At 44.4% G+C, this 27,218-nt stretch overlaps 1 protein-coding gene across 2 annotated transcripts in view; it reads left to right on the top strand.

Annotated features, from left to right (window-relative positions):
* The window catches only part of eif4e2 (eukaryotic translation initiation factor 4E family member 2), a 126,842-nt gene that overhangs the window by 90,654 nt on the left and 8,970 nt on the right, over positions 1-27,218 (top strand). The window contains exon 7 of one of the 2 annotated variants that reach the window (XM_072474187.1): positions 11,485-11,558. In XM_072474187.1, coding sequence (XP_072330288.1) covers positions 11,485-11,524 — 40 coding nt within the window. In that variant the 3' untranslated portion in view covers positions 11,525-11,558. Of the gene's footprint in view, positions 1-11,484; positions 12,683-27,218 lie in introns of those variants that run through there. The other variant, XM_072474186.1, reaches the window with a different exon arrangement.

The following is a 27,218-nucleotide window of genomic DNA, read 5'->3' as shown; positions in this document are numbered from 1 at the left end:
GGGGAACTCCGGATCTGCATTGACCCGAAAGACCTGAACAACAACATAATGAGGGAACACTACCCCATACCCAAATGGGAAGAGATCACGAGCGAAATGGCCCGGGCTAAAATCTTTACAAAGCTGGATGCCTCAAAGGGTTTTTGGCAGATCCAACTGGACCAGTCCAGCAGGAAGCTGTGCACCTTCAACACTCCTTTCGGCAGGTTCTGCTATAACAGAATGCCGTTTGGCATCATCTCGGCATCCAAGGTCTTTCACAGGATCATGGAGCAGATGATGGAGAGCATCGAAGGGGTGCGCGTCTACGTTGACGACGTCATCATCTGGTCCACCACACCACAGGAGCACATCAATAGTCTCCAGCGCGTCTTTGCGTGGATACGGGAAAATGGCCTGCACCTCAACTGAGCCAAGTGTTCTTTCGGCCAAACTGAGCTGAAGTTTCTGGGGGACCACATATCCCGGTCAGGGGTCCGTCCGGATGCAGACAAGGTGAGCGCCATTACAGCCATGCCGCAGCCGGCAGACAAGAAAGCAGTGCTACGCTTCCTAGGCATGGTCAACTTCCTGGGGAAGTTCATTCCCAACCTTGCCTCCCACACGACGGCTCTTCGCCACCTAGTCAAGAAGTCCACAGAGTTCCAGTGGCTGCCCGCACACCAGAAGGAATGGGAGGAGCTCAAAATTAAGCTCACTACAGCCCGGTTGTCTTTCGACACATCTCGTGACACTAAAATTTCGACTGATGCCAGACAGTCCGGCATTGGGGCGGTACTCCTACAGCGGGATGACACTGCGTCATGGGCCCCGGTCGCCTATGCCTCGCGGCCATGACCCCCACAGAACAGCGCTACGCGCAGATCGAAAAGGAGTGCCTGGGTTTGGTAACCGGAATAGACAAGTTCCATGACTACGTGTATGGTCTCCCCCAGTTTACCGTTGAGACTGACCATCGTCCCCTGGTCAGCATCATACACAAGGACCTGAACGAGATGACCTCTCGCCTCCAGCGCATCCTACTCAAACTCAGGAGGTATGACTTCCAACTGGTCTACACCCCGGGAAAGGACCTTATCATTGCGGATGCCTTATCTCGAGCAGTGAGCACACCGCCCGACTCGGAGGGGTTCGTCTGTCAGTTCGAAGCGCAGGTGGCCTTCACATCGGCAATTCTGCCAGCCGATGACTCCAGTCTGGCCAGTATTTGCCGGGAGACTGCGGTTGACCCTCTTCTACAACGTGTGATGCGCCACATGACGGGAGGGTGGCTCAAAGGACAGTGCCCGCAGTTCTACAATGTCCGGGACGACTTGGCCGTCATTGATGGTGTACTCCTAAAGCTGGACCGGATTGTGATTCCACACAGCATGCACAAGCTGGTACTCGACCAACTACACGAAGGCCATCTGGGGGTCGAGAAGTGCAGACGGAGGGCCCGAGAGGCGGTATACTGGCCGGGCATCAGTGATGACATTGCCAATATGGTGCTCAACTGCCCCACCTGCCAAAAGCTTTAGCCGGCGCAACCTCCTGAGACGCTTCAGCCCCATGAGCTGGTGACGTCCCCCTGGGTGAAGGTGGGTATGGACCTTTTTCACGCGCTTGGCAGGGACTATGTAATCGTCATAGATTACTTTTCAAACTATCCAGAGGTCATACGCATGCACGATTTGACATCGTCCACTGTCATAAGGGCCTGCAAAGACACCTTCGCTCGCCACGGCATTCCGATTCCTGTCATGCCGGACAATGGGCCCTGTTTTGTCAGCCACGAATGGTCTTCCTTTGCTGCTTCGTATGGCTTCACACACGTGACTTCCAGCCCTCTGCATCCCCAGTCCAATGGAAAGGCGGAGAAGGGCGTTCACATCGTCAAGCGGCTCCTCTGCAAGGCTGCTGCTGCCGGATCAGATTTCTGCTTAGCCCTGCTAGCCTATCGCTCGGCCCCACTAGCCACTGGCCTCTCACCAGCCCAGCTGTTGATGGGCCGCGCCCTCAGGACCACTGTGCCATCCATTCTGGTCCCCACAACCAACCATGCTCCAGTACTGCACAGAATGCAACAGCGCGTTCGCCAGAAGGTGGCACATGACACACGGGCAACTGATCTTCCCGCCCTGGCGCCTGGTGACGATGTCTGCATCCACCTACCAGAAGGTGGCTGGTCAGCACCTGCCGAAGTTCTCCGACGCGTGGCTCCCCACTCGTTCCTGGTTCGCATGCCTGATGGCTCCATTCGCAGGCACAATCACCGGGCTCTTCGCCTGCTTCCACGCTCGCTACGGAAACTTACACCGGTGCCACGCCCTTCTGTTGTTCCTGATGTCGACTTCATGGAGCTTCCTGCCACCATGCCCATTCCATCGTCGCCCGTGGCCAGGCCCATTCCTCAGCCGGTGAATCCTGGCCTACCCTTGAAGCGGTCAACCCAAATTCGTCGCCCACCTACTAGGCTGGACTTATGAGCCTGTTTGAACATTGAGCTCACTGATGTATCATACCACTGTGTTAATATGTTTCTCTTTTTCCTTGTCATTACAGGAGTTCGTTTTGACGTTTAACATTTCCACGTGTTTTGTTTATGGTACAACCTCGTTGCTCTGTTGCACCTGACATCGCCCCATGTATATAGTTTAGCCTCATGTACATGCTGTAGGATATTGCACACACACACATTCAGCTGCACTCAGTACACATATCTATTTATAACCACATAGGCACATGTTCTTGTAAAAAAAGGGATGTCATGATATTCAGGTAAACATCATGGTGCAAACATGCATACATACTGATGGTCAGATCAACGGACCAATCAATACACACACAACACCACAGGCAAGAGCATACACACTATAAAACGGGGAACACGACACTTCCCGCTCATTCCAGCAGGAGACAGCTCAGGGCACAGAGCTCACAGCAAGCCACTCAGACATCCACCATGTGCTGAGTGCCACTCCAAGATAGTGTTAGGGATAGGTCCACAGATTCAAGGGTAATGAACGAACCACAGTAACCAGTTTACCATTGTAAATATTGTTAGTAATAAAATTGAGTTGTACCATCCACAATCGTGTTGGTTCGTCTGTGTAGCAGAGCACCCAACATGACACATCCCATGATTTGTTTGTGATTCTACCTGGAATTCATATGGTAGAGTTGGATCAGTGGGATTGTGTTTGATCATAAATATTTAACTACCTTTCTATTTGAGAAACATAAAACATTTCCATTTCATTCTATTTTGGAATTGCAGGTTTTATTATGGTATTTTTAAAAAATCATTTAAATGTTGCAAATTTTATTTTATAAGAACACCGAAAACAGGCCCTGCAATGAACCATCTGTTCTTTATCAAGTTAGGCAGTTGTGCAGAAAAATGAAACTGTTTATCCTGACACTTTACATGTGTTACTTGTGTTAGGATTCTCAGCAGAGCAAAAGCAATGGGACTGATGCCAATAGCGAGAGGATAGTTTCCTGGGTCTGCAGTTTAGCGCATCGTGAATAGTTGTCCCCATTATATTTTCCAGTTGGATAATCTACTGCAGAGCACAATGAAAGAATTTGCAAAGTTCTAATGCCTCGAAATTTAATGACATACCTATCTTCAGCTCTTATTTTAAAATATTGCAATTATTTTAGTTATTCACAAAGAAAACAATGTTTATTCTGTGCATTTATTTAGTGCTCCTTTATTTTCTAAAAGTCATCTCATACTGTGTGGTATTATGTAGTTTTGCGTGACTGCCCAGCATAAATATCTGGAGTTGTGTGTGTCTTAGAATCATTTAAATACTGGTAAATGATCACCAAAACCAGTAATTTGTTTCAGCTATTCTACATGAAAATACAACAATATCCTTGCTATATAATTCAGTCGAGGTTAGAATTGAGGATAGGATTTATTTAAATTCAATTAATTTACTTGACTGCTCAACTACAGTCCTTTATCTATTACCCTAGCCCCCTTTGAGATTGCATTAAGTCATTCGATCTGATAAATGCCTTACATTTGTTGGAATAACCAAACAAACCAATGTATATTTTTTAACTGCTGCCCTTTGATTAGAGGGTCACAGTGTAAACTCCAGCTTGACCCTCATCAGTTCATATCCAATTTTTGAACAGTCTTAAATTTATCAGAATGCATTCCCACCTTTGACCAATGGAAGTCAGAGAACCAAATTGCTATATTTTACAGTTCCGGCTTTCCTAAAGCCACAGCAGAGTAATATGTTCAGGTGGTTTCACCTTGCAATCAATCAGCCCATCAAAGCTATCCGTAATAACTTGAGAGAGAAAAAAAATCTGCTTTTACTCGCATTGAGCTTTCCAGAATTGAATATATCATGTGCTATCAATTATTAACAACATATCCTAATTCTTTTATCTTCCACATATCATTGCATCAAGTCTGTCACCCAACAGGAATAAATTGTCAGATTGATTATCCATTTTGAGATTTGGATAAACCATGCAATGTCTCAGTGTAAAATGCTGAGGTATGATCTTCACCTGCATTCTTTTTCTCTTGTTTTCGGCAACAGCGTCTCGCTGTTCAACCAGAAAAAGGTGATAGTGCTTTAGAATTATGAATTGCTTTATGATTTGATTTCTAACTAACTTGTTTGCAGTTTTTTTTGTTCAAGTTATTTTGACCAGGTTGAAATTTATTTTGGGAACCGTCCCTTGAGTTTAAAGACTGCACGTCTTTTGCTTCTAGTAATAAATTATTCTTATGTCCCCAAAGAACAACACTTTGTTTGCTCAAAAAGGCTCGTGCTTGTAAAATACCAGGGCTCATTCTCTGTTTTACTTTCATCCTTGTTGAATGAGATATTATAAGTTCATAAGATAAAGGAGCAGAATTAGGCCATTCGGTCTATTGAGTCTGCTTCGCCATTCTATCATGGCTGATATGTTCCTCATCTGTTACCGACAAACCAAGTGCTGGATTTCAAAATCTACCAGAGCACCTCCTTCCCAGGAGCAGGAGTAAGCAATTTAGCTTCCCAAGCCTAAACACCTTCAATGTGATCATGGCTGATACCATCATGGTCTCAATTCCACTGTCCTGCCCGTTCTCCATAACCCTTCAACCCATTACAAATTAAAAATCTGTCTTAACTCCTCAAATTTACTCACTCCTGCATCCACCACACTCTGGGGTAGCGAATTCCACAGATTCACAACCTTTGGGAGATGTAGTTTTTCCTCAACTCTGTTTTAAATTTGCTACCTCTTATTCTAAGATTATGACCTCGTTTTACAATGCCCTCCAAGAGGAAGCATCTGCTCGACGTCTACTTTATCCATACCTTTTATCATCCTGTTGACCTCAATTAGGTCTCCCCTCATTCTTCTAAACTCCAGAGAATATAGGCCTAAACTGTTCAATCTCTCCTCATTCGAGAAACCCCTCATCTCTGGAATCAATGTAGTGAACCTCCTCCAATGTCACTACATCTTTCCTTCAATGAGGGGACACAAACCATGCACAATACTCCAGGTGCGGTCTTACCAATGCCTTGTATCAATAACACTTCCTTACCATTATTCTCAATTCCTTTTGCTCTAAATGACAACGTTCCATTTGCTTTCCTTATCTGCTGCACCTGCATGCTCGTTTTCTGTGACTCAGGCACGAGGACACCCAGATCCCTCTGCACCAGAGCACCCCAAAGTCTCTCCCCATTTCGATAATAAGTTGCCTTTCCATTTGTTTCGTCCAAAATGCATGACCTCACACTTATCCACGTTAAACTCCATCTGCCACATTTTGGCCCACTCTCCTAACCTATCTATATCCATTTGTAAGATCCTTATTTCCTCATTGCAACTTACTGTCCCACCTATTTTTGTGTCATCTGCGAATTTGGCTACAGAACCTTCGACCCCTGTATCCAAGTCGTTAATATAGATTGTAAATAGCTGGGGCCCAAGGACTGAACCTTGTGGAACCCCACTAGTTACATTTTGCCATCCAGACAAAGACCCATTTATTCCAACTCTCTGTCTCCTGTCTGTCAGCCAGTCTTCTATCCAAGCTAATAAATTACGTCTAATCCCTTGTGAATTAATCTTCTGTGCGGCACCTTAGGAAATGCCTTCCGGAAGTCCAGATATACTACATCTACAGGATCCCCATTATCCACTTTGCTTGTTATATCTTCAAAGAACTCTAGAAAATTAGTCAAACATGATTTGCCCGTCATAAAACAATGCTGACTCTGATGGATAGTGTTTTGGCTTTCCAAATGTCATGATATTACATCCTTGATAATTGATTCTAACGTGAGGGATTTATAGCTGGAGTACATAAGAACATAAAAACTAGAAGCAGGAGTAGGCCATCTGGCCCCTCGAGCCTACTCCACCATTCAATGAGATCATGGCTGATCTTTTGTGAACTCAGCTCCACTTTCCGGCCCGAACACCATAACCCTTAATCCCTTTATTCTTCAAAAGACTATCTATCTTTATCTTAAAAACATTTAATGAAGGAGCCTCTACTGCTTCACTGGGCAAGGAATTCCATAGATTCACAACCCTTTGGGTGAAGAAGTTCCTCCTGAACTCAGTCCTAAATCTACTTCCCCTTATTTTGAGGCTATGCCCCCTAGTTCTGCTTTCACCCGCCAGTGGAAACAACCTGCCCGCATCAATCCTATCTATTCGCTTCATAATTTTATATGTTTCTATAAGATCCCCCCACATCCTTCTAAATTCCAACGAGTGCAGTCCCAGTCTACTCAACCTCTCCTCGTAATCCAACCCCTTCAGCTCTGGGATTAACTTAGTGAATCTCCTCTGCACACCCTCCAGTGCCAGTACGTCCTTTCTCAAGTAAGGAGACCAAAACACGCAAAGGGACTTGGGAGTCCTAGTCCAGGATTCTCTAAAGGTAAACTTGCAGGTTGAGTCCGTAATTAAGAAAGCAAATGCAATGTTGTCATTCATCTCAAGAGGCTTGGAATATAAAAGCAGGGATGTACTTCTGAAGCTTTATAAAGCATTAGTTAGGCCCCATTTAGAATACTGTGAGCAATTTTGGGCCCCACACCTCAGGAAGGACATACTGGCACTGGAGCGGGTCCAGCGGAGATTCACACGGATGATCCCAGGAATGGTAGGCCTAACATACGATGAACGTCTGAGGATCCTGGGATTATATTCATTGGAGTTTAGGAGGTTGAGGGGAGTTCTAATAGAAACTTACAAGATAATGAATGGCTTAGATAGGGTGGATGTAGGGAAGTTGTTTCCATTAGCAGGGGAGACTAGGACCCGGGGGCACAGCCTTAGAATAAAAGGGAGTCACTTTAGAACAGAGATGTGGAGAAATTTCTTCAGCCAGAGAGTGGTGGGTCTGTGGAATTCATTGCCACAGAGGGCGGTGGAGGCCGGGACGTTGAGTGTCTTTAAGACAGAAGTTGATAAATTCTTGATTTCTCGAGGAATTAAGGGCTATGGAGAGAGAGCGGGTAAATGGAGTTGAAATCAGCCATGATTGAATGGCGGAGTGGACTCGATGGGCCAAATGGCCTTACTTCCACTCCTATGTCTTATGGTCTTAAAACTGAACACAATACTCCAGGTGTGGCCTCACTAACACCTTATACAATTGCAGCATAACCTCCCTAGTCTTAAACTCCATCCCTCTAGCAATGAAGGACAAAATTCCATTTGTCTTCTTAATCACCTGTTGCACCTGTAAACCAACGTTTTGTGACTCATGCACTAGCACACCCAGGTCTCTCTGCACAGCAGCATGTTTTAATATTTTATCATTTAAATAATAATCCCTTTTGCTGTTATTCCTACCAAAATGGATAACCTCACATTTGTCAACATTGTATTCCATCTGCCAGACCCTAGCCCATTCACTTAGCCTATCCAAATCCCTCTGAAGACTTCCAGTATCCTCTGCACTTTTTGCTTTACCACTTATCTTAGTGTCGTCTGCAAACTTGGACACATTGCCCTTGGTCCCCAACTCCAAATCATCTATGTAAATTGTGAACAGTTGTGGGCCCAACACTGATCCCTGAGGGACACCACTAGCTACTGATTGCCAACCAGAGAAACACCCATTAATCCCCACTCTTTTCTTTCTATTAATTAACCAATCCTCTATCCATGCTACTACTTTACCCTTAATGCCATGCATCTTTATCTTATGCAGCAACCTTTTGTGTGGCACCTTGTCAAAGGCTTTCTGGAAATCCAGATATACCACATCCATTGGCTCCCCGCACTGGTAATGTCCTCAAAAAATTCCACTAAATTAGTTAGGCACGACCTGCCCTTTATGAACCCATGCTGCGTTTGCCCAATGGGACAATTTCCATCCAGAGTACCAGCACATCTTTGGGTTACCCCCGCTATGATATCCCAGAACTTGGAAGTTATGGGCCAAGACAATTTACTGCAGCTCTTTTGCACTGTAGCCATCTGGGATGGCCACTTCCAGAATACAAAATGGATGCTCGCAATGAATGTAATGGACAATGTTAGGAAAGCAAGCAGGCACATAGCCTGTATGCGTATTGGGAAGGCAGCTCCCAGACGGGACTGAAACTGTAGGTCAATTAACATATTGATGGCCCATCTCTGGGAACAAAGGAAAGATACTCAAGCAACCGATACAGCTCCAGACATCCCGGCGCCAGTACCCCAAACCGAAAGCGCAAACAAAGCAAGGCCAACGGCCTAAGACACGCCCAGCCATCAGGGCATCCACCCCTTTATTGGTCAAGATCAATACCAGTGATCGAGAAGCGGCCCAATTAATTGGGGCCAAGTTTAAGGCCCGCCCAAAAGCGCGCGAAGCCCCTCCGGGCATAAGAAAAAAACCCCGAGAGAGAATCGCTCTCTTGGACTCGGCTCTCAAAGCGGAGAGACCCGCCCACCAGCTGCACCAGAAGCAAGTAAGTCCAAGGTCAACGCTCACTACCTGACGGACGACCTTAGCTGTTCTCTTGTATACCTTCGAACCCAACAGCCTCAGATCCGAACAACGGCCATTGTTCCTCTGACTGAGTGGGCACCCGAAGCTAAGTATAGGCATTAGCGTTAGAAATAGTTTAGTTTGTAGTACTTTGTGCATGTGTAGATCTTACTGTGTGTGTAAATAAATAGTATTGACTTTGAACTAACTAACTGGTGTATTGGCTCTTTGATCAGTATTCGGGTTTGAACCTTGTGGCGGTATCGCGAGATACCTGGCGACTCTAAAGCAAACATAATTAGGATTAAGGAAGGAGACCACATTGACCGCCTTATTTAGAAACAGAGAAACAGAGCAGCAGCACCCTGTATGTTCTCCTTGGACCTCAAATTTATTTTCTATTATCTCCTGTCCCTTCTTTTGCATGGTAAGTAAATGAACTTTCTACCTGTGTTCATTGTCAATTTATGGCATTGAGTTTAATTTGTCCTTGCAAATATTTCTGTTTAATTATTTCAAGAGTTTAATTTATTCCACGAATACATTTCTCTGATGGCTTGATGTGAATTTTATTGCGTTTTTTTTAATCGTCATGTACACTACAGACATACAAGTGACATTTTTTGAAATAATTGCTTTGTTATTATTGGCTGAAACTGTTACTGATGGCCAAAAAAATATTGTGATGAGGGTAGTGGAACATATTTCTTATATCATGTCAGTAATCCAAGTAAAATAAAAACTTATTGTACTTGGGACCTACGTTTTAAAATCATGCTTCATTGACTTATATTCATAACTACTTGGAGCAACTTCTGTATCCTCTCTCAAATTACTACTTAAATCAGTGTTCTGAAGAGGGTACGTTCGAAGAATGGTTCCAGTACAGAAGGAAGTCAATCGAGTCAGTACTGGCCATCTGACGGAGCAACTTGGTTCATGCCAGTACCACCCCCCTTTTTTTTTCAGATAATGATTCAATTCCCTTTGGAAAGCTTTAATTGGCCCTGCTTCTACCAGTCTCATGCAGAACATTGCAGGTTTGCATGAAAATGTTTATCCTTATCGCCATTGCTTTTGCCAATTATCATCTGTGCCTTTTGGTTCTCGATCCATCAACCAATAAGAACAGTTTCTCCCTATCTCTACTGTCCGTACCCCTCATGATTTTGAATACCTCTATCAAATCTCCTCCAAGGATAGCATTTCCAATCTTTCTACATAACTGCAGTTCCTCATCCCAGGAACCATTGTGAATCCTTTGTGCACCCTCTCCAGTAGCTTCACATCCCTTCTAAAAACTGGTGCCCAAAGCTGGACGCTATACTTCAATTGAGTTCGAACCATGTCCTATACAGATTTAACATAATGTCCTTGGCTTTTGTACTCTATGGCTATGTTGATGAAGCCCAGGGTGATTTGTGTTATTAACCACCCCCTCAACCTGCCCTACCAACAATGGATCAAAGGTGATTTCAATAAACAAATGATTCATGCAGTTTGTGGAGTGTAAGTGAATTAGAAAGTAGGAAAGATTACTTCCCTTTTTAGGATATGGTCTTCCGCTTTCTTTCCATGCAATTTATCCTGCACGTACATTGTCCTTCCTTTCATGCTGTTTGGGGCAATTTGGACTTTTTATCTTGAGATAAAATTTTGTTCGCACTGACTCCACTATTTCTGTTAAAATAGAACTGGGTTGCCATACAGTGGGGCAGATTATATTGCTCTGGCTCGGTTCAGTAGTATGTGAAGGATAGATTATATGGAAATCGTAAGGAAGATAATTCTAAAGGGGGTTACTTTATATTCCTTAAGTATTGCTGAAACACTTGGCTAATTGGAACTCACTTTATATTGGACTTAATTCTATCTGATTCTTCCAGTCTTAACGTAGAAAACACATGATTGTAATTTGTTGCGAACAGTACCCGTCAAGTGTAAAGCTGATTGATGGATATAAGTTTTTCTTACAAAAACTATAGTACAATTGTATAATGTCCATAATAATGAAGTTCACTCAATTTGCAATGCAGAGTATAAAATGGTGAATAAAATTCAACACAGTACTGTGCATTTCTTAGTTCACAACATCTTTGAAATAAAGTAATTATAATGTTCATTTCATGGAATAAAGTTAGTTGCATAGTGTTCTGGAAACTATTAACAATACATTTAGCAGAGATTGAATTGGTTTACTTTTTTACATGGGGTATAATAAATGCCGTAATATTTGTAACTTATTTCCACCAACTGAAATTATGTGCAGAGATATGGCGCGAGATTCTCTGGCCTCCCCACGGTGTGTTTCTTGGCGGTGGGAGGTGGCCAGCCATTGGCCAGCAGCGGGTTCTTCTGATCCCGCTGCTATCAGTGTGATTTCCCATTGAATCCACCCCAGGCAGCCGGGAAACCCGCAGTGGAGGCACACCGTCGGCAGGACTGGAAGGCCGGAAGATCCCGCCAGTAGTTTCAACCTAATGTTATTAAATGCACACCATAATATATTCTCTAATCTTCTTTCACAGAGACAATTCAAGCTTTCGAAATACGAAAATCACGTTATGAGATCTTCATTACACTCCATTTGTTTAGTTAAAAGGTATGCTCTGCTTCATTTTAGAGGAACACCCTCATTGAAAAAGAATTTTTGGAAAGGGATCATGTTCATTGTCAATCCCAATTGGGACATTATTATTTCAGGGAAGAATTATTCTGCCATTGGTCAATTATTGTTATGATCGAATCAAACTTTCTTTTTTATTTTTTTTAAGTCAAGTTGAGTCTCTGATGCTCATATCTCCTATTTCTAAACAATTGTTACGTTTGTTTTGAAATTTGTGAATATTGTAAATGTTTGTATTTCATGGGTACATAAGTATCATAGAGTGGATAAAAGTCATAGGTGGAATTTAATACCTTTGGTGGTGGGAGGCATTTAATGAGGCGGGATGGTGGGTGGCTCACCAAAGGAGACCACGACAAGCAAACGTGTCTGCAATCGCTTGCAGGCTCGGGTACGCAGGGAGGCAGGTAGGTCAATCCCTTGTTCAGATACATTTGGAGTCTCATCGAGGGACCCAGGATCAGGAAGGGTTGGGTCTGCTGAGAACCATTGCCCAGCCCTTGCTGCTGACTCTCCTCATCCACGACCTCACACCCCCATCCTGCCATCACTCACCTATGACCTGGGATCCAGTGACAATCCTAGGCCTCAGGTGGATGTTGTACCCGCAGCAGCCACCACCTCCCCAGTTGCACTTCTATTCAATATTGGCCAGCAGCTTCGGCCAGCTGGATTCCTGTCCCAGGGTCCATGATTCTGGGAAAGGCCCATCACTCTCCAGTTAACTTCGTGAGTGGCACTTAATTTGGTGGACCTCTTTAAGAGAGGTGACGAAGGTCTCTTTCCAGCTCTTAAGCTAGTGGGTGAGATCCCAATTGTCTCCATTAAATATTACCCAATGAGTCATCTTGCTGTGTATATAAATTATTGGTTTCTACTTGACTCATGGCATTTTCATATTTTCTCATCTTCCTAATTTATTTTCACTACTTCCTTTTACCTTTTTGTTCAGCCTGTTTGATCTTTTGCTTTTATAAATAAATGCTACATTTGGGAAAACAATTTTATTTGAAGATGTAAAGGTTTGAATCAGAAGCAAAACTTCACATGATTTGTCCGTTTGGTGCTATTTTCAAATAAAGAGCACTTTATGACTGAAAGCATTTAATGTGTTGTGTATTTAATCTGGCTGTCTCCCTTGTGTTTGCCATAGCCCATTGCTTATTGGAGATGATAATCAGGGTATAGTGTGTTTTAAAATCTTGGTAAGGATGATATCCAAAGATGTACAATGTCGCAAAGATTAGTGGTAGGCCTGAGGTTGGGAATATTTAGGAACCAGTTAAGGATGACTTAACCTAAAAGGGAGAAATTGAAGTATGAGTGAAAGCTAGCAAGGAATATTAAAAACAGATAATAAACGCTTCTGCAAGTGTACAAAATGAACATTGGTCCCTTGGAGAGTTAGGCTGGGGAATTAATAATGGGAAACAAGGAAATGGTAGACTTTGAACAAGTATTTTGTACCTGGCTTCACGTTAAAAAAAATCATGATCCCAAGAATAGTAGAGAAGTGGAGGCAAAAGCAAGGGAATAACAAACTTTTAAAAAATCATGATCACTAGAAGAAAAAGTGTTAGGAAAACTAGTCGGACGAAATCCCCATGACTGGGTGGCCTGCATCCTCGGGTCTTGAAGGAATTCATTGCAGAGATGGTGGATGCATTGGTTGTAATCTTCCAAAATTCCCTAGATTCTAGAAATGTCGCAGGAGGTTAGAAAACTGCAACTGTAACACCACTATTCAAGTAACGAGGGAGACAAAGGAAACTATAGGCCAGTTAGTCTAACATTTGTCATTGGGAAAATGCTAGAATCCATTATTAAGGAAGTAGCAACAAGACATTTAGAAAATCATAGTACAATCAAGGAGAGTCATTATGGTTTTGTGAAAGGTAAATTGTGTTTGACAAATTTATTGGAGTTCTTTAAGGATGTAACAAGCAGGGTGGATAAAGGGGAATCAGTAGATGTGTATTTGGATTTCCAAAAGGCATTTAATAAGGTGCCACATGAAAAGATTACGACACAAAATAAGAGCTTCTGGTGTTGGGGATACGGGTAGAGGATTGGTTCATTTAGGAAACGAGTTGGGATAAATGGATCATGTTTAGGTTGGCAAATTGTAACTGGAGGAGTGCCACAGGGACCAATTAGTACTCTGGCCTCGACTATTTACAGTTATTAATTGCTTGGATGAAGTGACTGACTATTGTAACCAAATTTGCTGCTAATACAAAGATAGATAGGAAAGCAAGTTGTGAAGAGGATACCAAGAGTCTGCAAGCTGATGGGTTAATGAGTGAGCATTGTAATGTGGGAAAATAAAAGGTTGGCGGGAAGAATAAAATGTGGTGGAGAGGACGGAATGGTATAGTGCAGAGGATTCCGGGTGCCCTTGTACATGAATCACAAAAGGTTAGTATGCAGGTACAGCAAGTGATTAGGAAGGCATGTGAAATGTTTGCCGTTATTGCAAAGGGAATGGAGTAAAACAGTATTGCCCATCCCTAATTACCCTTGAGGGGTCAGTTAAGAGTCGACCACATTGCTGTGGGTCTGGAGCTACGTATAGACCAGACTAGGTAAGGGTGACAGATTTCCTTCCCTGAAGGACATTAGTGAACCAGATGGGTTTTAAGACAATTGACAATGGTTTCATGGTCATCATTAGACTTTTAGTTCCACATATATTATTGAATTCAAATTCCACCATCTGCTGTGGCGGGATTTGAACCTGGGTCCCCAGAGCACTACTCTGGATTGCATCAAATTATGATGTCTATTGCAGCACAAAACGCTTTATCGCTAATAGTCATTTTTTAAAGCAACAAAAGACATCCCTCAAAAGCTCAATTATAGTTTGGCCCAAAACTTCTGATCAGAGTGTGAACCCTATGTCTGGCATTGATCGGACAGAAAACCATTGGTGGCAGGGGGGAATTGTATTGCTGTGGATACTAGCTGAAGGCATTATTACCCAGGAGTTAAGAGTAGGATTTTTCTTTTTAATGTTACGATACTAGCTCGGTAGATTATAACTTTTATTTTTTTATTTAGAGACCTGAATGAAGTCACAGGAATGCCGATAAACTTTTAACAAAAGAATAAAACATTTATTGAACAAGGAAAGATTAACTATAATGTACTACTTCTTCATCCTGGTTATACCTTTATAGATATAAACATATTTATAATGATGGCACAAGTTACAAAATATATTTTGTACTCCATATTCTCAGTACGTATACAGTGCATATAAACCAATAGGCGAAATGTAGTCAGGCACTGAAACCAAGTGGCAGATGCCACCCAAAACAACTTTAGTGGATTTCTCAGATGCCTGTCACACTGAGCCAACTGGTCTCATTGGAACTCTTGACTTTCCAAACTCCACGCTCTAAGGACAGACTTTGGAATCGTCTCTCACAACGCTTCATCTCTGATGCCTTTACCAAGATTTTATCCAGATTTCAACCTCTTTTCAGTATTCCTCTGCCCTGGACTATCATGTGCATTCAAGCTTCCACACAATCTCTCAGATACCCATCCAAGCCAACAGAAGACTACTGCCTCACAGGCTGTGTAAAGGCATCACAAACCTTAGGATTACATCAGATATCTGGCTTCTCACTAGCTGATGTTTCCAGGTCTGCACCTTGCAGAGCTCTGTCTTTAACTGGGAACCCCTTTCTGCTCTTCTAACTTCAGTGCACTGTACCTTTGTTGCTCTGTTTCGGTCCCAACAGTGTCACCAATACTGTGGTTATTTCTATTTATCTTAGTGAACCACAAGCCTTCCCTTATATCGATCAATTGACCACACAACCAGTTAGTTAGTTCAAAAGATGGTTTATTTACATACACAAAAGTTATCTCAACATGCAAACACAATATCTACTACGAGTTAAACTACACCTATCAGCTACAATAACCTATACTTAACTCCAGGGCAACTGGCACTGTGCAAATGGATAAGGCCTTTATCTGGATTTCACTTGGCTGGTTTGAAAAAAGTGACTCTGTCTCTGCTGGGCTCATCCGTCAGGTAGCGATCGTTGGTCTTGAACTTAGCTGCTGTTCCTGCTGCAATTGGGTTGGCACAGGCCGGATCCAAACGAGCCAGAACACATGGCTGTGTCCTCTTTTATCCCTCTGGGATTTTGCGCTCTTTGGGGCGGTCCTTAACCTTGGACCCAATAGTTCGACAGGGCTTTGATCCCTCTCTTCAATTTCGGCCAATAAAGGGGCGGGTGCCTTGGTAGCTGGGCGGGTCCTTAGCGGTTATTGACCTTGGCAGTTGTGCTTTCTGAGTAAAGGGAGTGGTGCCGATCAGTCTGTGGCTGAACTGGTTGCTTGATTGGAGTTCTATTGTCCTGGGAAAATGGGCCGTTAAAATGCAAACGAGCGGGGGTTTCGATCAGGCCTGGTTACCTGTGTTTTAGATACACATAGGCTCCGAATCTGTCTGAGTCCTGGGTTGGCCATAATTCCCAATGGTCCTTTGCAGGTGGCTATCTTAGATGGCTACATTCCGTCCTTTTGACCCTGAACGCGAAGCGTGGTGGATCACACTATTGATCTCTGTTCTTCCTCGGTGGACCGGTCACCCTTGGTCAAGGCAAGGTTCTACTCTACTCTATCTTATGGACGTTTACCTAATATTTCATTAATACATTCATAAATTAAATCATCTCTAACGGTTACGATAATTTAGGTCACTCTAAAACATTTAATTTATCCGCACAGTTGATCTCTAGCTAACGCTATCTAAGCTACTCTCACGCTGCTGGTGAATATGAAAGAACTTATATTGAGTACAAAATTTAAAACAGCAGCATCACATTTCTACTTAATCCTAATAAAGTTAAAGAGGTACATGGTTTATATTTTAGCAGCGATTGTTACATGAGTTCGTTTTGTTGAATACCAAAGAAGGGGGCTCGGACTGTATATACCGGGGAGCAGGAGGCTTTTGCTCGCCATTTACGGAGTCGGAGTGTCTGAATGACACTGGATTATTGCAATTACTAGAAGGGCCTCTACTATGTATGAAAGGAGGTTCCATTTGGCAATGTTTTCGCACCAGGTGGGGGTTTCGATCTCTGCCTTTATTTGTGGTGTAGTGTCTGGGCTGGTGGCGGCCTGTTGTGTGGTAGTGTTCGGGGCAGGTGTAGGGTTTGTTACAAAGGTTCGTTGCGCGCGCAGTTGCAAAAGTCCAGCGATGATCCAAATGCATGTCAGCAGTCCTTGCTTCATCCTGTGTTTTCTGTTTTCCATGTAATCCTGGGGGTGCAAGCATAGTATCTGTTATTATCTTTGGTTAATATCTCGTTTTATTAGTCTTTCTCTCCTTACTCCAATTATCCATTTTGATTGTCACCATGTGTGACTCCCTCATTTTTTTTTTCTTTGAAATACCATTTTGGAGAGACAAGAAATGCAAATTTTTAAAGTACAGAGACTCTCGCAGCTTGTGGTCGATGCGGGGAGTGGTCGGACAATTTCTTCGACCAGTCTTTTCTTTACTTGCAACCAGTGGTGGTTGAGGCTTATCTTAACCAGCCGAATTTCAGGGTGGCCACTTTTATAGATTTTCGTCCCAGGACTCGGAGGCAGTTCGCGTGTAGCAGCGTGTATAGCAGCAGTGATCAGCAACCAATTGTGTCATATGTGTAAATAGCATGTGGGGAACAACTAGGGGGTCGTGGGAGGTGAAGGAAAGAAGGGGTGAGCGTATGGAATGTTGCAAAATACATTTGTTATACCACAACCAAAGAGAGAGTAGAGAAGGTGAAACTAAGGCCTGCCAAAGGCAATGCAGAGTGTAGAGAACCATTCCAGACCGTATGAAGTGAAGGGAACATGAGGTGTGTGTGGGCCGCTGCGGGAGAAGAATGGGTGGAATCCCCGGGTAGGGCGATGATTAGTGCCGTTATTCCCTACCTGGGTGGACGGAAAGAGCTTGTAGTTGTGTGGAAACTTGTCATAAAGACTGGGAGAACAGTGATCTGTTTCTCAACAAATGTGTGCCTTTAACTGACATTGGGTTTCATACCCTCGAATCAGAAGAGTAATTTTGTGTCGGGCGACATGAATTAAAACCATGTGGTGGTAGAAGAAGGAGGAAAAAGGCGGGCAGGCTCCATCAGAACTTTGGACACCTTCATACTTAGGCAGTGTCTCTTTCTGATCATCTGGACACCTCAGGGTTCTGTGCCAAACAGTGTTGTAAAAGCATTACCGAAACGAGAGTCAGTATCTGAATCATCACCATTTCCCGGTTGCCAGACTCGTGTTTGCCGTTTCTGTGCCTTGGCCGCGTGGGCCGTCGGATGGTCCGAATCGTCATGCCTTACTAGTCTGCAAGAGTTGTCGCGGTGCCGAAGAGGAGCTTGTTTGTTGCGAGGGGTAGGGGTGGTGGGAGTGGAGGGCAAGTTACTGTGGTCGGGCGGTGGATGTGGCGGTGGCTGGGGGAGGACATATATGGGATCAAAGATGGCTAAGTCGTGGTTCCGGGGGCTGGGGTGACTGGGGGCAGCGAGATCGCAGTGCGATCGCGCCAGTGTTCAGGGATAGTAATCAAATCCGGGAGGCTCTCGCTGTCATCAGAGTCAAGTTCAAGGTGAAAGTCCGTACCTGTGGGCATGGACAAGGGATAAATGCCGGCATGGCTGGGGGAGGGTTGGCGTAGCGGTTGGACTAGGTTGCCAATGGGCGGGGCGTAATCGCCTCCTATTGCCAGAGAGATGTGGTGGGAGTGGCTACATTGTGATCCGTAGACTGAGTTGGTTGATGTGGAACCAACCAGTTTTACCGTTGGGGTACGTTATCTTGTACACGGAGGGGCTCACTTTGCCCGAAATGGAGTAGGGTCCTGCACATTTGGGGGAGAGGAAAGAACTGGGGTTGTAAAGTGAAACCATTACTTGCTGACCGACTACTCTACAGGGTGGACAGTTTTGTCAAAGCAGTCTTTATTCTGCTTCCTTCTAGCACCTAATTGGACAGCTGCAGCGAGTTGTGCCGCTTTAATGGTATCTGTAACCTGTTGGCTGCTTTCGCGTGAGTGAAGGCGGTTACTGTAGGGCTTGCCAGATCGAGACCTAATAAATGTTCAATATCCTTCATGGGCCGTCCGGTCATGAGAGTGTGGGGGGTGAAACCTGTGGAACTGGAAACAGTGTTCCGAATAAACATGAGAGTAAATGGGAGGACTGTGTCTCACGTGGTATTGTTCTGTTGCACCATCTTCCTAATGGTCGCCTTTAAAGTCCGATTCAATCTCTCGACAATGCCACTGGATTTGGGGTGATATGCTATATGGAATTTCTGCCTGATCCCAAAAATTGTTAAAACATTTTGCATGACTCTGCCGGTGAAGTGGGAACCTTGGTCTAACTCAATACTGCGGGGGAGACCCCAGCGTGTGAATATCTGTTGGGTCAAAATCTTAGCGGTGGCCTTTGCTGTGTTTGTCTGTGAGAGAAATGCTTCAACCCTTTAGTAAAGGTGTCAATTGCAACCAGCACGCACTTGAAACCGTTTCTGCAAGGGGGAAGGGGGCCAATGTAATTGATTTGCAAATTTGTCCAAGGACCATTCACAGGTTGGGCACGATGTAATTGTCCTTTCTTTGAGTAACGTTCAGGATTGTTCTGAGCACAGATAAGGCAATTCTCGACATAATGGGTTACATCGCTTTTTAACTCGGGCCACCAACTCAAAGGCCTTAAATGGGCAATGGTATTGTCTATCCCCTGATGTCCGTGTCCGTCATGAAATTGGTAAATGAGCTGGTTTGTGTCCTGGGTGGGGACACATAAATTCTGTTTTAAAAAATTATACCGTCCTGTACAGTCAGTGCGTCCTTCCATTTATGATAGGGGGCTGGGAAGATGCCGTCTAAAACCTGTTTGAGGGTGTCTGCTTTTTGGGCTTGAGATAGATCCTCAATATTGGTCTGGGAAACCTGGACTGAGTGTATCGGTTCACTTTCGGGTGCCTGCCAGAAGTGACCATGGTGTGATCCTGCTTTAGCTAAGGCGTCTGCCTTTACATTCCCAGGTGGGGAGGAGCGATGATGGATTCTTACTTTAATGATACCTTACGTGCGATCTGAGGCTGTCTGGAGAATGTGCTTTAACAACGGGGCAGAGGGTAGGGGTTTTCCATCAGCTGAAACAAAACCTCGAGATTCCCACAGGGGCAGTAATTCTGTTAAACTGTTGCACACATACAGGCTGTCAGAGTGTATGTCTGCGGGAGTTGGAAAAGAGTTGGGGTGCTGAATTACATAGGCTATGGCTGCGAGTTCTGCTGCTTGTGAACCTAGATGGCCGGTCAATTTTAAAGAGATATCTTCTAGTGGGCGTCCCTGCGCGTCTTCCATGTAAATTCCACAACCAGTAATTCTAACTCCATTTTCGATTGTGGAAGAACCGTCTACATAAATTTTAAAGTATCCCCTGTGATTTGGGAATCCTGTGCCTTACTCCTGCTTGTGGGTGTAATGACTTTGGGATAAAGGGTCCTGTGTGGAGTTGGGCTGCTATGATCTGGCACTTGTGGGGTCCCTGCATATTGGAGATTATCAGCCAGAAATGTGTGGGTTTTGGTGCGTTTTACCGTAATGTCCCTGCCTTGTAATAGTAGTGTCCAGCGAGCTGCTCTGATTTGGCTGACTGAACCGTCCTTTAATCTACAGTCTAGTAATAGTTGCGTGGGGGTGTGCTCAGTCAAAATCGTGACTGGGTTGAGGCCTGTGATGTACGCAAAGTACTGTACTGCCCAAAAGACTACAAGCAAGTGCCGTTCGCAGGCTGAGAATCCTTGCTCTACGGGGTCTAATACACTTGAAGCATAGGCTACGGGTCCTAAGTGATAGTGTCATTCTTGCAGGAGTACTGCTGATAGGGTTTGGTCGTTGGTTGCTACTTCTATGGCATAGGGCAAGTCTGGGCCTGGAACGTGTAAAGCGGGGGCTGTGCCTAGGGTGCGTTTTAAATCGTCAATGGCGTCTGTGTGCTGCGGAAGCCATTCCCATGGGGCGTTCGTTTTAAGGAGTTCTGAGAGTGCGGCTGCTTTGGTGGCAAAACCATCTATATAATTTCTGTAATATCCTACCAAACCTAGGAATGACCGGAGTGCAGTGACATTTTGGGGCAGGGGCAATTTAACGAAGGATGCGATCCCTTTTTGCTCAATTTCTCTCTTTCCGTGGGTGATGATGGTGTCTAAATAAAGAACCTTTTCCTTTAAAATCTGGGCCTTTTTGGGGTTTACCTTACATCCGATTGATTGCAGGAGGCCTAGTAATTCAGATAAGACTCTACGTATTCCTCTTTTGTGTCCGTTTGCAAGAGCAGATCATCTACATATTGTATTAGGCATTCAGGTCCGGAAAATTTAGAAAGTCCGTTGGCCAATTGTCGGTGGAAAATGGGGGAGTTATAGAATCCTTGTGGGAGGCATGTCCACATGTACTGCTGTCCTTGAAATGCGAATTTATACTGGCAGGTCCTGTCTTAATGGGATGGACCAGAAGCCATTGCTGATGTCCAGCACTGTGAAATACTTTGCCTGTACTCCCTGTTTGAGCATGGTCGCAGGACTCGTGGCAACAGTGGGGGCTGGTAAAGGGGTTACCTTATTACGTTCTCGGTAGTCGATCGTTAGTCGCCATGAACCATTGGGCTTTTTTACGGGCCAAATTGGGGCATTATTTGTGGAAGCTACGGGTCTAACAAACTGTTAATAACCTTCAAAACCACAGCCTCGGCTTGCTGTGGGAAACCGTATTGCTTTTGTGGCTTTGGATTGGGAACTGAAATCTTCACTGTACCTGGGATCTTCCCACAATCTGGTTTGTGTTGGGCGAACGAAGCTTTGTGATTTATGAAGACCTCTCTAATCGTCTGGTCTGCACTAATTGCGGATTAAACCAATAGTCCCCTACTGAGCAAATCCTGTTTTCATAATCCCTTACTGTGAGCATAGCGGGAGCCCTAGCTGTTTTAGCCATTCGCCAGACACATTTGTTTACTGGGTCAAACAAAAGGTTATGGGAGCTTATAAAATCAATGCCTAAAATGTGCTCTGCGATTTGGGGTAAGTCATCTAAAACAACGTGGTGTTTGGTGCTAATGTTCCCTATCTGGATGGGTACGGGAGCTGTGATATATCCTTGTTGTATGTGGCCTGTGAATCCACTCGGTGATGGTGTCTGTGGTGGGCCATTTGTCCTGTTGAAACATGGTGGAGGAGTTCAAAGTGGTGCGGAATCCTTCTGTTTCCAAAGAAAATCGACTGTATGTCCCCGGACTGTGCCTGTAACTACTGGTCTGCCTGATTTGTCCTAGCGAGTGTCACAGACCCAAGTTGGGGAGTCCGAACACCGTCAATCTATGGAGTTAAACGTTAAGTCGTCTGAACGGGTGCTAACATTATGCATGGGCCTAACATTGTTCCTAGGTGAGGGGTTTGGTTGTTAGTATCGTTGATGGTTCAGGGGGTTTTGTCGGCAATCGCGGGCGTAATGTCCTACAAGGCCACAATTGTAACAGCCTTGTGATGCCTGTGCTCTGGGGTGCTGTCCCTCGTGTCTACCCTCGGTTATCCATGCTGCGTCCTGGCTAGTCCTAACTGGGTTCATGTTTGCTTCTATATCGTCATGATCTGTCCGTCGGTGTAGGGTTTGTTCCCATGCTCTAGAAAGTCGTTTAAGTACCCAAACTTCATTGTGTGTGTGGTCTGCGGGGTCGTAGTTTACACAAGCCTTTTGACCTTCATCTGTGACATGCGAGACTAAGGTGCGGGACCATCTAGTGGTATCCTCCTCATTTAGGTGTGCGCGGTTCAATTGTTCGTAGACTGCCATGAAATGAATCCATAGACGACCAGCAAACGTGGTCAGGTGTTCTCCCTTCTTTTGCCTGCAGTGATTTAAACCCTCAACTGGATCTCCTTTGTTATACCCGATGGCATCTAATATGGCTGTTTTCATTTCCTGTAGGGTTCCTCCTGCTACATTCTGGGGTTCTGGCAAAGCTGACCTTACGGACTGGCTAAGGCTCATAAGTATTAGCTTTACTTCCTCACTCAATTACAATGCAAACAAAATTTAAAGTGAAACTAAACTACAGACATGCAGGCACCTTCGTCTAACATGAAGCTAAACTTAACCCCTCCTTAGCACACAAACACCGAAGTCTGAATTAAGCTTAAACCTATTCCTTGTATCTAACATACAAAAACAGATACAAATTACTTAAATTATTTCTATTTCCGAACATTAATATTTCCTGGGTCAACTACCCAGGTAAGTAAGTTGGAACTGTCCAAAGTCTCCCACTCTAACTCAGAGTTGGAGGCTTTTTCGAAAACTCAAGAAGAACAAAGGAATTGCCCATATGAAGTTCAAACTTCCGAGGCAATTTCCATGGAGTTGGTGTGTCAGAACTTCCATAGGGTCCTGAAGCGCATCTTGGAGGGTATATAATTTCTGACGATCTGGACCATTGTTGTGAACCTCAACACACTATTCTTGTGTCTTTGATTTAGAATTTGGAAATCTGCAGAAATAAAATCAATATTACATAAACAGTCAAAAGCTAGCTAAAGAGGCTGGTTTAGCTCACTGGGCTAAATCGCTGGCTTTTAAAGCAAGGCAGGCCAGCAGCACGGTTCAGTTCCCGTACCAGCCTCCCCGAACAGGCGCCGGAATGTGGCGACTAGGGGCTTTTCACAGTAACTTCATTTGAAGCCTACTTGTGACAATAAGCGATTTTCATTTTTTTAATTTCATTTTTCAAAGTGCACAAATAAATAATTCCGCTATATACATTGGGTGGAACCTTTCAACCTTGGTGTTTCCCCGAAACAGATATAGTCTTGGACTGGTTGCCCCTTATACATCCATTAGATTATCCTTCAGTGGAACAAAAATCAGGCAGGGTGTGTTATAAAATAGTTGATCTGGCACCATCTAATGCAGCCCCCAAATCAAGATTGGTATGGACCAGTGAGTAGCACTTGCTATTCTTGGGTCAGCCTGGCCTGAGGATGCTGAAAAACAATTTACCAACTGAGAAAACCACAATACAGTATCACATTGAGATTTTATGTAGCTGAGGTCCTAGCAAAGATCCTTGCAGTACACTACTAGTAACAGCCTGCCTACTCAAAATGACCTGTTTAATCCTGCTGTCTGTTTTCTGTCAGTTTATTGATTCACTATCCATATTACCTCCAACCCCATGAACCCTCCTTACCATTTGTGTGGCACCTTACCAAATGCCTTTTGAAAGTCCAACAGCACTACATCCACTGGTTTCCTGGTGCGATCCAGTGGCCGCGTTGCCCTCGAGCAAGAGCATAACGCGATCTGTGAATCCCAGGAGAGGCCTCCCGACAGTCTTTGCGCCTCATGGGATACACCCAAGTTCCAAAAGGCATCGGAATCGGAACTGAGCAGAACCAAATGGCGCTCGCTAAAGTAGGTCACAAACCTATTTGAGGCCTACCTACCCGGGATCTACTGGCCTCCCTCGATCCACCGGCCTCCTTGGAGGCTGCAGCTGGTCGCCAAACATTACTGGTCCACAAGAACATGGACCAGGTGGAACAGCAGCCGGGGGGGTCTCCAGGCCATTGGATGCCCCTGGGTGGTAAGGGATAGTGCTGGATAGTTCCCTGGCTCTTCCCTCTGGAACATGGTCATCATGGCACTGCCACCCAGGCACTGCCAAGCTGGCAGGAGCACTGCCTTGGTGCCAGGATGGCAGTGCCAGGGTGGCACTGTGTAGGTTCAGGGCCCTGGGGATAGTGAAGGGGAAGTTGAAGGGTAGAGGGGGGCAGGGAAGTAGTGTCCTCTGGGAATTTGGGGGTATGAAGGTGGGTCCTGTAGTGGAGTGGGTGCTCTAAGGGGGCTTGAGCGGGGGATTGAAGAGGGGGGTCTCACTTGCGGGGAGTGTGAGGTAGTGCCCATGTGTGTGGGGGTGACATTTACCATGGGTAGAGGATGTGGGGGACTCACAAGCTCACTTAGAGATTGGGGCACCCTTTCAAAATGGCGGTCCGATCGGAGTCCAGCTCCCCAGTGCGGAAGAAAATTCTAAGTGTGGGTTAAATCGATGAGAAACTCTCCAGGACCCAAAAAAGTGTGAACCGGCGGGAAACTCCCTGAAAGACAAATGAACTTAGAAATTTTTTTATTGAATTCCGCCCATTATCTATGCTGTGGGCTGCATCCTTTGGGCAGCACAGTGGTTAGCATTGTTACTTTACAGCACCAGGGTCCCAGGTTCGATTCCCAGCTTGGGTCACTGTCTATGCGGAGTCTGCACGGTCTCCCTGTGTCTGCGTGGGTTTCCTCCAGGTGCTCCGGTTTCCTCCCACAAGTCCTGAAAGACATGCTTGTTAGGTGAATTGGACATTCTGAATTCTCCCTCTGTGTACCCGAACAGGCGACAGAGTATGGCGACTTAGGCGATTTTCACAGTAACTTCATTGCAGTGTTAATGTAAGCCTCCTTGTAACAATAATAAAGATTATTAATCAAGATTATTATTATTGGGTCGGGTTCCCGCAATCCGGGGTTCCCCTTTGCCCAGGGAGTACCCAACATGGCTGCCAACTGTGTGTACGCCATGTGGGTGAGTCCCTGCACTCCGGGGTGACAAAGATTATTATTATTATAAAAAAGCTGTTACTAGATTTATCAAACATAATTTCCCTAGCATAAAACCATGGTGGCTCTGCCTAATTATATAATTTTTTAAGTGTCCTGTTAGCACTTCTTTAATAATGGATTTATGTATTCTGCCGACAACTGATGGCAGGTTAACTGGCCTGTAGTTTCCTGTTTTCTTTCTGCCTCATTTATTCAGTGTTCCATTTGCTACCTTCCAATAGAACATAGTGCTGAAGGAGGCCATTCGCCCATCGAGTCTGCACCGACCCACTTAAGCCCTCACTTCCACCCTATGCCCGTAACCCAATAATCCCTCCTAACCTTTTTGGTCACTAAGGGCAATTTATCATGGTCAATCCACCTAACCTGCACGTCTTTGGACTGTGGAAGGAAACCGGAGCACACGGAGGAAACCCACCCAGATACTTTTCCATTTCTGCTGTACCACACCTGTAGAGTGGGCCGTGTGTTCCCCATACCACAATCTAGTAAAGGTTGTGGGTCAGGTGAACTCCATGATACACTTTGGGGTTCTCTAAACCCTGGCCCATAACAAATTGGGGGCTCGTGGGGGTTAAAGGTCTAACTATTGGATTGGCTTAGTTAACTTAAAGACAGTGAGGGGTGAGCATATTGTGGGTGCTTTTCAGGTGTGGTATTTTAGTTTTAAGTAGGGAGTGTGTTGTGGAAAATGGCTCTTTCAGAGGCTCTGAGGTTTTTGGGGGTGGAGACGGTCACACGCAGTACCTTACGGACAGAGACTAAAAGCAGACTTAGATTTGGCAAAAACATTGCAGTTAACATTACCTGACAAAATGTGAAAAGATAAGGTAATTATGGTGGTGGCTAAGCATTTAAAGTTGCCTGAGATACAGTTTGACTCATTGGAAATGGCAAAAATTGAGTTGCAAATTAAACAAATGGGACATGAGAAAGAATTAAAGCAGCTTAAATAAGAGAGAGAGAGGGAAAAGAAAGAGAGAGGGGAAAAAGAAAGAGAGAGAGAGGAAAGAGAAAGAGGATGAGAGAGAAGAAAAGAAAACAGAAAGAATAGCCTTTGCAGAACAAAAAGAAAGAGAAAGGGAGATACAGATCAGGGAAAAAGATAAAGAGGGAAAGTTTGAACTTCAGAAAATGGCCATGAAACATGACAGTCCGTTAAAATTGGCAGACGTAAAGGGAAACGTACAGTTGGAGGATAGTGATGAGGATAGTGAGAAAGAGCGTCAAAATCAAAGTCTTGGTGGGAATCTATTTAAATATGTCCAAGCATTGCCAAGGTTTGACGAGAAGGAGGTAGAAGCCTTTTTCATTTCATTTGAGAAGGTAGCTCAGCAATTGAAATGGCCACAGGACATGTGGATATTACTGATTCAAACAAAGCTGGTGGTAGGGTATCTGGCACGTATGAGGAGGTGAAAAAATCCATCTTAGGTGCATATGAATTAGTGCCTGAAGCTTACAGACAAAGGTTTAGAAATTTAAGGAAAGAATTTGGTCAAACATACATGGAGTTTGAAAGGCTCAAACAGAGTAATTTTGGTAGGTGGTTAAGGGCTTTGAAAATAGACCAAACGTATGAAGCTCTCAGAGAAATTATACTTTTGGAGGAGTTTAAAAATTCAATTCCTGATGTAGTGAGAACTCGTGTGGAAGAGCAGAGGGTTAAAACTGCGAGAATAGCAGCAGGAATGGCAGATGATTATGAATTAGTTCATAAATCAAAGCTTGGTTTCCGACATCAATTTCGGCCTGTGAGGGATAGAAACTGGGGACATGAGAAATACTCAAGTGGTAACGGTAAAGGTGATCTGATGGGAGATAATAAGGAGAGTGTACCTCAGATTTAAAAAAATAAATCCAGGAGGGTGGAAAAGAAATGAAAAGCTTCAAATGTATTCACTGTAATAAACTAGGCCATGTAAAGTCACAGTGTTGGTGGT

Source organism: Scyliorhinus torazame, chromosome 14, assembly GCF_047496885.1.
Source record: "Scyliorhinus torazame isolate Kashiwa2021f chromosome 14, sScyTor2.1, whole genome shotgun sequence".
NCBI classification, from domain to species: Eukaryota; Metazoa; Chordata; class Chondrichthyes; order Carcharhiniformes; family Scyliorhinidae; genus Scyliorhinus; species Scyliorhinus torazame.
This window is presented reverse-complemented; position numbering and strand designations above follow the sequence as displayed.